The sequence below is a fragment of the Brachyhypopomus gauderio genome, unplaced genomic scaffold (assembly GCF_052324685.1).
Source record: "Brachyhypopomus gauderio isolate BG-103 unplaced genomic scaffold, BGAUD_0.2 sc67, whole genome shotgun sequence".
Lineage (NCBI taxonomy): Eukaryota > Metazoa > Chordata > Actinopteri > Gymnotiformes > Hypopomidae > Brachyhypopomus > Brachyhypopomus gauderio.
The window spans coordinates 1,350,677-1,361,325 of record NW_027506888.1 but is presented as its reverse complement, the minus strand read 5'-3'; the positions used below and the strand labels follow the sequence as shown (position 1 = coordinate 1,361,325).

The following is a 10,649-nucleotide window of genomic DNA, read 5'->3' as shown; positions in this document are numbered from 1 at the left end:
CCATTCTTCCAAAAGCACATTTGTGAGGTCACATACTGTTGTTGGGCAAGAAGGCCAGTCTCTCATTCTCCGCTCTAATTCATCCCAAAGGTGTACAGGCAAGTCAAGTTCATCCACACCAGACTCATGTCTTTATGGACCTTGCTTTGTGCACTGGTGCACAGTCATGTTGGAAGAGGAAGGGGCCAGCTCCAAACTGTTCCCACAAAGTTGGGAGCATGGAATTGTCCACAATGTCTTGGTATGCTGAAGCATTCAGAGTTCCTTTCACTTGAAGGAACTCTTGAAATGCAACCCCACACCATAATCCCCCCTTCACCAAACTTTACACTTGCAGTCAGACAAGTACTGTTCTCCTGGCAACCGCCAAAACCAGACTTGTACAACAGACTGCCAGATGGAGAAGCGTGATTCGTGACTCCAAAGAACGTGCCTCCACTGCTCTAGAGTCCAGTGACGGTGTGCTTTACACCACTGCATCCGACACTTTACATCACACTTGGTGATGACCTGTATGGCTTGGATGCACCTGCTCGACCATAGAAACACATTCCATTAAAAATAAAACGTAATGTTCGTTGTAAGAGGATTTCTGTCTCGTCCTTCGCCACGGTCCGGACGTTACAGTCAGAGGTTTATCATAAACATGTGCAGCAGATGGGATACTTTATAGGCAGTTGGTGTTAGCATACATACTAGATACTAGTTATGAGCTCATCTGGCCCACTTTAACCATAACCAAGGGAGACCGTGGTTGAACAGTTAACCAGATTTATTAAACCAACAAAACATTAAAAAATAGGGTTAGGGTTAATTAAACTAATACAATTAGTTAAACTAATACAAGATTAAGTACATAATGGAAACAGTAATACAGATGGTGCAGGGAAGAAGAAGCTGAAGAAGAGAACCTACACCAACATGAATTGTGCCATATTTGTCAATTGTGATTTTTCATCGCAAATGAAATTTGTCCTCCGCATTTACCCATCTGTGCAATTAGAACACACACTAGTGATTACTAGGTAGCTGTGGTGCACACATGCCCAGAGCGGTGGGCAGCCTTAGCCTGGCGCCCGGGGAGCAGTTGGGATTAGGTGCCTTGCTCAAGGGCACCTCAGGCACCTCGACCGGAGGGTCGTGGGTTCGATTCCCAGACCTAAGGCCATGACTGAGGTGCCCTTGAGCAAGGCACCTAACCCCAACTGCTCCCCGGGCTAGGGCTAGGGCTGCCCACCGCTCTGGGCACGTGTGATTCACAGCCCCCTAGTAATCACTAGTGTGTGTGTGTGTGTGTGTGTTCTGACTGCAGAGATGGGTTAAAAGCGGAGGACAAATTTCGATTGGGGTGTAAAAATCACAATTGACAAAATATGGCACATTAATTCTTGATTAATTCTGATGGTTCATTCAGATACAGGCGGTGAAAATAACCCTCTAGTTTTTTATGTGATCTGCTAATTAGCACACAAGAGCAGACCAATGGAATTAATAAGGGACAAAATCATAGCAGGATGTTTTGAATCAGAACTCATACACCTCTGTATATTCAAGCACATATTCAATCCCGACATCATTATAAACAGCACAGTTTCACAATGTGGCATGTAGGGAGTGACTGCTTGGTCCTCAGATGTCTTCCTCTTTTTTCTCTTCTTGTCTCTTGTCTATGTGTCTGCCTTCACCATTCCCTATCTGTATTTCTGTCTGTTCCATCAGTGTTTCACCCCTTCCCCTCAATCTCAATTGAAACTTTGTTTTCATCACTCAATCAATCAATCAATCATCAGTTATTTATATAGCGCCTTACACAACCTGAGTTGACCAAAGCGCTGTACATAATAGAAATCAATAATCAATTTGTATGATCTTAACGATAACATTTGTGTGCAGTTGGTAATGATACAACTTGCAAATAATTCCTATCCTAAATCCTAAATAGGTGTGTTTTAAGTTTGGCTTTAAATATTGGCAGATCAGTGATGGAACGTAGAACAGTAGGCAAGGCATTCCACAATTTAGGACCTGCTACCGCGAAAGACCTATCACCCCAATGCTTACACCTAGACCGTGGTACCTCCAGTAGATATTGTCCACCTGAACGAAGATCTCTGCCAGGCTGATGTAACTTTAAAATGTCACATATGTAGGGAGGTGCAAGTCCATGGAGTGCACAGAAAACAAACAGCAGGATTTTAAACTGAATTCTAAATTTTACTGGGAGCCAGTAAATAACACGAGCCACTCTCATGTTATATTTAGTCACATTGATTTTTATTTCTTTTTCATTCATGTACGCCCCTTGTAACTGATTTAGTGTTGTAATTGGTTTAGTGTTTATTTATACCTTGTATGTTTGGTTAGTCTGTGCTGGTCTTTGTTCTCTATGCAGCCCTGTTGTCCGTGTTCATAGTACGTTTTTTCTGTGTGTTCAGTATTTAGCATGTCTACTAAATCTCTATGTGTTGGTTTTGTCTCTTTGTCTGAATGATATAACCACCTCTTATGTCTGACGACTCTTGGATTTGCCCATAATAAATCTTGCTCTTCTCAGCGTTTGTGTCCACCCTCTGTTTGCTCCATGAGGCCACTGGTGTTACAAATTTAGGGTCAGTCCACTTGAATAGTTTTCTCTGGTAGTGGGAGAAACTGGCATTGTGAAAGAAGGACAGATGCAGGAAAAAGAGGAACCACCACGAAAGATTAAAATCTGTGACACACTGTTGCAGTTTTAAGCCTTAAAGCTGCTGCTTCTTGTATAATTTACTGTTCATACATTGTGGATTCACTTAGCGAGAGGTAAGAACTGCTTTATTGTTATATACACATCTACAAAGGGAGTTGTTCATGTATTTTCTAGTAAATGGATAAGTATGAAACCATTATAACTCAAAATCATTTGAAGGTTTAAATGCTTCTGTGCAGCTCAGAACATGGTTCTTTTATTTGTGTCCCATTCTATACTTGGGTTAGCACTTAAAATCAGGAACACAAGGTGTTCTGTGTTTGGATAGATGTTAGCTATCATAACTCTCATAGGCCTGAATCAACTTTTGTTCAGAATTTAGTTATACAATAGTCCACAATAGTCAGAAAGCTCAAAAAGTAGAGTTTGTAGAAACTCCAGGAGGGCTGAAGAAGAGTAGGTCTCCAGCAGCACAGCACCTCTCAAACGAGAGGGTTGCACCGGAAAAGCAGTGGAAAATAGGGAACAGGTGCAGGTGCTGAGGATGTCAATACACAGGGTATTGAGAGCGAGGGAATGGCCTGGTGTTTGTGTGTGTGTGTGTGTGTGTGTGTGTGTGTGTGTGTGTGTGTGTGCGTGTGTGTGTGTGTGTGTGTGTGTCTTGGTGTGGGTGAGGTGTATCTGTGTGTGGGTGTGTCTGGGCATTGGTGTGTCTTGGTGTGGGTGTGGTGTGTCTTGGTGTGGGTGTGGTGTGTCTTGGTGTGGGTGTGGTGTGTCTGGGCGTGGGTGTGGTGTGTCTGGGTGTGTCTGGGCATTGGTGTGTCTTGGTGTGGGTGTGGTGTGTCTTGGTGTGAGTTTGGTGTGTCTGGGCATGTGTGTGTCTTGGTGTGGGTGTGGGCATCTATCCTGTGTGCTGGGACCAGCCCACTTTTTAAACACCTTTCAAAAATTGTTCATTTGTGTATTAAGAAAATGCTAAGTGAATAAATAAAAGTGAAATGTACATCAAGTCAATATTGGTGTGGCAGATGTTCAGTGGACGTAGGTTTACTCATCCTTCTCTACATGTAATCCCAGACAAACATGATGAGATCAGGGCTCATATCATCATTTCCAGGTATCCTTGTTCTTATCAATGTTGAAGATGGTTATTAATGACATTGGATCTTTATTAGTGGTTGTTGTCCTGTTGAAGAATAAATTTACAGCTAATCAGGTACCAGGTACTGCATGACCCTAGTTACAAGGGCAAATACAAGTATACACTGGAACCATACAGGCAAATGGGAATCATGAGGAGGACACAAGGCAAGCAGCTATAGCCAAATACCTGCAAAAAAGTGACCAAATTCCTCACAGTGCATGATGGGTTTTATGCCAAATCCAGCATGTTAAAACCAGCACTCCAAGATCCAGTAGTACATCTGAAAGATTTCCCTAAGGGATTAAATGCTTAGTCAGTACTTACGACAGCAAAAACCCAAGGAGGATGGGAATGACTAAGAACTGGAACCATCGTGGTGGGCTAAACCTCTGTACAGGCTGTACCACCAAGTAGTGGAAGTGGCTAATTTGTAAGAATTATACCAATCTTACCATTTCCAAATGTGAATATTACAAAATATGTTTTTAGAATAAATTATCTCAGGACTAAAATTTGAGTACATGTGTAATATCACAGTACATATGGACAGTGTTCAGTTTAATTTACAGGTCTAATATTTGCTTTTGCAAAGACTTTGCCAAGTTTATTTTTTGCTGAGTTTTACATTTTCAGAAGCTCTTGAATGCTGTTATAAACAACCAAAATTTTAACTCATACAGTGTTGTAGATGTATGTTTTAATTAGGAAGGAAAATATAAAATCAAGTAAACAAACAACATTTTCATCCCTGTCATTACAGACGTGTGTGCGATGATGTCAGTCCAAATAACTCTTGTTTTTCTTCTAATAATATCTGGTGAGTTAATCTACCTTTTGTGTCAGACATTATTGAACAAAGAAAAAAAATACATGCAGTTTTTTGCATGTGATAGCTTCTGTTCTCCTACAGTCCTCTACTGTATCCTACTACAGCACCTTCCCCACCCTACTAACTCGGCTGGTCTTCAACCTTCCCAAGTTCAGCCATGTCACCCCCTTTCTGTGCTCCCTCCACTGGCTTCTGGTAGTTGCCCGCATCAAATATAAAACCCTGGTGCTGGCCTACAAAGCAAAGAATGGTTCAGCTCCTCCTTACTTGATGGCCATGGTAAAACCCAGATGCATACCTAGAGCCCTCCGCGCCTCAAGTATGACTCGTCTTGACCCTCAATCATCCAGGACACAGGGGAGACAAGCATCCAGACTTTTCTCTGTCCTGGCTCCAAGGTGGTGGAATGAACTTCCCTTGTGTGTCCGAACATCGGAGTCACTTGCTGTCTTCAGACGCCGACTGAAGACCCACCTCTTTCAAGTGCACTTTACATAATTATGCTTTCATCTACTGTGCTTTATCGTCTCTGTCCTCAGGTGTTTGTTATAGGTATTGCTTACTGTCTTTTTCTCAGGTATTGTGCATAATTGGGTTATAGGAATTGCTTACTGTCTTTTTCCTCAGGTGATGTGTATATTCAGGTATAATAATGACTTGGCATAATTGTTAGGTATGACTTTCGTCTAGTGGTTTTTCCAGCTTATAGTACCTTGTGTTCAGGACTATCTATACTACCTTGGAGATTCCAAGCAGCTACGTAGCACTTTTGTAAGTCGCTCTGGATAAGAGCGTCTGCTAAATGTCATAAATGTAAATGTACTACAGCCCCTCCCCCACCCTACTACAGTCCCTCCCCCACCCTACTACAGCCCCTCCCCCACCCTACTACAGCCCCTCCCCCACCCTACTACAGTCCCTCCCCCACCCTACTACAGCCCCTCCCTCACCCTACTAAAGTCCCCTCCCCCAACATAGGGCAAGACCTGTGGAGCTTCTCCCTTTGTGCTTTTAGATGTAAATGAGTTGAGGTTTGTAGAGATGAGAATTCTAGACTCAGCTGAGATTAGTGAAAACTTATAACAATACTTTCTGGATTTTGTGTTGCAGGAGTTGTTTCCCAGGATGGGTGGAGTGTGAATTATAACTTTAACTATGTCTGTGCCCTAAAGGGATCTACAGTGATCATGGGCTGTTCTTACCAGTACCCATGTGGTTATGCCATTAACAAAACTTTCTGGAGTACAGAGCTGGCTAGAAATAATGTAGAACCTCCAGACCTGTCTTTAGACCCTGAGTACAGAGACAGGGTTCAGTTCCTTGGAGATACACAGTCCATCTGCACCCTCAGACTGAGAAATGTGACAGAACAGGACCAAAGGCAATACTACTTCAGGTTTTTAACAACTACTGATACAGGAAAGCATCAAGATAAACCTGGAGTTCAGCTTTTCATCACAGGTGAGCTACCTCAGTCATAAGACTCTGTCCTGAATCAGTGCTACACAGTGTCCTACTGCAGTGATACAATCCTATGTGTTCCTAACATCTTATTAAAGGTTCATCATTACTCAACAGATGCTATATGACAAACAAGTTTCCTTTTTGATTCTCAGACCTCCAGGTAGAGACTCCTGAGACAGTGCTGGAGGGAGAGGATGTCACTCTCACATGTAACACCACCTGCAGTTTGTCTCAGCCAAAATATACATGGTACAAAAATGGGGTCAGTTTAAGAACAACCACCAGTTTAGCCTCCAACAAACACCTCATCCTGAAGACAATCAGTAAGAATGATGTAAACAGTTACAGCTGTGGTGTACTGGGACAAAGCCATCGGTCGTCTGCTGTTACTCTCAATGTCAGATGCAAGTACAGATGTTTTCTTCGATTTTCATAAAGCACTTTAATTTACATATTTTATTTACATATTATTTATCTGGCTTCTGTCAGTCATGTCTTTGCTTTTGCCTTCTATGTGTCTCGTTCTATCTGTCGCGGCACCTTGTTTATAGCTCTGCCTTCCTAGATCTGTTTCAGCTGGTTCCTGGTTCCAGTTCCGTGATGAGTTTGGTATTTATTCCTTGTGTGTTCCAGTCATTCCTTGTAGGTTATTGTGGTCATATGTTTGTTCTTTCCTATATGTATTCTTTGTTTGTTTAAACTCTTGAATTCTTTGCTGCTTCTAAATAGTTAAGTTTCCCCGGTGTTTTGATCTACTGTATGTTTGTATGTTTATTTATGTCCTCACTCAAGCTTTAATTTTGCACTTTTCTGTAAAACTTTTTTTGCCTATAGTGTGTGTTTGAGTGTTTTGGTTTGTATCTGTTGTGATTACTGTTGGTATGTTTTGTCTTTGTTCCTCATGCCTCAATGTCCTGCCATCCGTGTCTGCACGTTCCTGGTTTTTAGATCCTCCAAAGAATGTGTCGGTGTCCATCAGTCCCTCTGGTGAAATAGTGGAGAACAGTTCAGTGATCCTGACATGTAGCAGTGATGCCAACCCACCTGTGCAGAACTACACCTGGTTTAAAGAAGGAGAAACCTCACCTGTAGGATCTGGACAGAGTTACATCTTTAATGACAGTGGATTGTACTACTGTGTTGTTCAGAATAAGTATGGGACACATAGATCAACTGCAGTGCCAGTCACTTTAAAAGGTGAGAAATTTGATCACACTACATGGAATTAGGTCTGAATTTTAGAATTCACATAACATGTTCTTTTGAAATATACTAAACACATAATAATAATAATAATCTCTCTTAGCAAGAGTTTCCATGATTTTAATGTAATTTGGACAAAGTGTGTCTGAAGTCTGGACAGAGTTCCAGTTCAATTAGCAATAACAGTGGCTGGTGCTACTGCAGTAAACATATTTGAATTTCATATGTTGATGTGTTTTCCTGTTTCTATCCCAGCAGGCCACTCCATCATTTCATATGCAGCTACTGGCATCAGTCTCAGTGGGGCTATAACTCTTCTCACTGCAGTTATCTGGATAAGGTAAAGAGTGCATGTGTGTGTATATGTAGTGTTATTCTATGTAGTGTTATTCTATGTTGCATTGCACTTGGAGTGTTACAGTATAGGTTAGTTATGTGTTATCAGAGTAGCTACCAAAATGCATCTCATTATTTATCATATTGTCACGTCTGGTTCTGCTCCACCTGTCTATGTTGTTTTCGTGTTCCATCAAGCTCCTCCTGTATGTCTGTCAAGTCCTTGTTTTGGTTTTCCATGTGCTTCTGTTGTCAGATTAGTTGCCACGCCTTTGTTGGTCATTTCTCTGCCTTTTCAGTTGTTTCTGTCCATGTGTATATGCCCCTTGTTTTTCCATTACTACTTGTTCATGTTTTCCATGTTCTTGTTGGCGTGTTTCCTTGTATGACTCTGATTAATGATTACGAATTATCCCCAAATAAATCTCGCTCTTCTCCACACTTGCGCCTGCCTCCTCCAAGTACATTTTTACACATATTTTTACATACTTTTACAATGACTTTATGGCAACATATAAACAATATATAGGGTATATATTTTATCATATGTTCCATGAAGAATATGCCATGTACATTTTAAAGTACATTAACACAGACTTTTTTTTCTCTGAAAGTAAAAGGAAGAGGCAAAACAAAACAGTTGCAGCCGTTTATGAGGTGAGCTGTTCCAAAACTCAGTGATTGGTCCTCTTGAGTACATGCCATTACAATCCCTTCCCTCTAGGTGGCAGTGTAGAAACTATCAGATTTGCTTGTACAGCTGTGTAGGTGTAGAGTAAGAATATGGGCTGAAGTGCTCAATCGGATTGGCTCTCCAATAGAAATTTTACAGGAGGCTCTTCCCCTCCAATACAGTAAATCTATTTAAATGTTAGTTTGCAACTACTCCTCCTTGGCCTCTCAGCAAGGTCCTCTGATAATGTCCACCACACACTTGCAGTAAGGGTTACTTCCCACAGTTCACAAATGTAAAAAATGCTTAAACCACAAAGGTGACATGTTTCTTCATTTTAATTCCTCTACCTGGCATCATTGTCTTTCCTTTTCACTCAGTCTGGTCACCCCAGTCCTCCTGATGACATGTACACAGCGCTGAATCCTCACACCAGCTCTCCTGATTACAACATTCTATCAGTGAGTCCATTTGTGTGTACAGGAATCTGCTGCAACACAGTGGTTTCAAAGCAACGTGTTCTTGCTTAGTAGCAAGTTTTCATTTTGAAGCCCCCTGTTGAACTTTTTATTGGTTTGTGTGTGTGTGTGTGTGTGTGTATCTTCTGTTTTTTTTTAGATGGCGAGAAACCAACCCAGCGCTGTATCTATGGATGCCACTCTGATGTAACAAAACCAACTGAGAGAGGAAATGTAAACTGAATGATGTCATGATTCTTATTGTTTTTACAGATGTGTTCAGTATTTAAAAATTAATACGGTAACAGTGGTCCTAATAGTTTAAGAGTTTTGTAACGTGTAGAGGGCAAGGGCAAGATGCAAATGCAGGAATATATAAATTTAATAAAGAGAATTAACAAAATGGAAATGACACTGACGTCAACAGACAAAACACTACAGATAACTACAGATAACAAATGAAGGGAGCTAACTGAAAGCAACATTAAACAGCACAGAGAAAACAGGCATGGAGAAACAAATACAGATCTAACAAATGTAAATGGGAATGACTAGCAAAAGAGAAAAATGGGCAACAGGAACACACAAAATGACAGGAATACCAAACTATGGCTAAACACTATGACAATGGGGGGAAAATGCAACAAACACAGAGCTAGAAGCTAGGAACAGGCAAAATAGCAAAAACAGGAGAGTGACCAGACTTACACACAACCTTCACAACCAATAAACATGAAAGGAAAACACAGGGAATAAATACTCAGGCAAAACGAGAAACTAATGAGACACAGAAACTAATGAGACACAGAAACTAATGAGACACAGAAACTAACGAGACAGGTAAAAACAATTACACAAGGCAGGGACACAAGGTACAAGGGCGTCGCAGACATAAGGGAAACGGAGGAAACCAAAAACAAAGGCGGGACTAAACACATGACAACAAGGAGGGCGGAGCCATATGTGAAAGTTTGTTGTTTTACAATTCATTACAATTTGAATCTGGTAGCTTGCAAATTTGGTCAAGTACCTGCTATGTTTTTTTTAGGTGTGTACATTATGAAGAATTGTTGATATTCTTATATTTACCTGTAATTGTGATGTGTTTGATTTTCTTGTTTATTCAAAAGTTGATTACAGATTAATGTGTTTGCCCTGCAAACTTTGATATAGATTACTTGTCATAGGCATTCTGCCATTGTTGCTAAAATTATTCCTCGTAAGTTGTAACTCGGCATATAAGTAGCTCTAAATTGTTTGCTAATTACGAGAGTGGATAAAAGAATAAACAAATAAACAATTTGCAAAATGTGTGCATTGGTGTAAATAATTGAAACCTCTTGGACAGCATTATGAGAGAAAAATATTTATTTACATGTAATGCAGAAGGCGTAGAGTAATCACGAGGTGGATGCATTTGTGGAAAAGACAAGGCTGGCGTGACAAACACAAGTTTTTAAGCTTTTTATTAACACTAGAAGTCCCAGAGAAGGGTCTTTCAACACTTCTACTATCGGAACCCAGAGAAGGGTCGAGAGAACTGAAGGATTTTAGCTAACACCCTATTATCAGCTGTAAGCAGGCACTTTTGTTCTGTAAATAAGGCCATTACTGGTGCACCACAGGAGGGGGCATGCTTCAGCTCACAACTAATTGTTGTTTTTCATTGAGTTTAGCCATTTAGTTTCTAGTTAGTTCTATTCAGTTTATTGTATTTTATAATATAAAGGTTATATATAGGCCTATTGTATTTAGTTTAGTTTTATCTGAGCAACAAAGCACAAACAATAAATTATTTTTTTATATTTTAAATAGAAAATTTGAAATTTTATAGCCAGGTACATGTGAGTAATGAC

At 40.6% G+C, this 10,649-nt stretch overlaps 1 protein-coding gene across 3 annotated transcripts; it reads left to right on the top strand.

Annotated features, from left to right (window-relative positions):
- The first annotated feature begins 2,671 nt into the window (after window positions 1-2,671).
- Window positions 2,672-10,090, top strand: LOC143490858 (B-cell receptor CD22-like). Of its 3 annotated transcripts, none has more exons than XM_076989368.1 (9): window positions 2,672-2,799; window positions 4,591-4,647; window positions 5,770-6,120; window positions 6,276-6,527; window positions 7,072-7,320; window positions 7,585-7,666; window positions 8,277-8,319; window positions 8,716-8,796; window positions 8,954-10,090. In XM_076989368.1, exons 2-9 carry the CDS (start codon window positions 4,602-4,604, stop codon window positions 9,002-9,004), a joined length of 1,155 nt encoding a protein of 384 aa, XP_076845483.1. In that variant the 5' UTR covers window positions 2,672-2,799; window positions 4,591-4,601; the 3' UTR covers window positions 9,005-10,090. The 3 variants fall into 3 exon arrangements, with proteins under 3 accessions (XP_076845483.1, XP_076845482.1, XP_076845484.1); XM_076989367.1 differs by having other exon boundaries at window positions 7,582-7,666; XM_076989369.1 differs by lacking the exon at window positions 4,591-4,647 and having other exon boundaries at window positions 2,698-2,799; window positions 7,582-7,666.
- The last annotated feature ends 559 nt before the right edge of the window (window positions 10,091-10,649 follow it).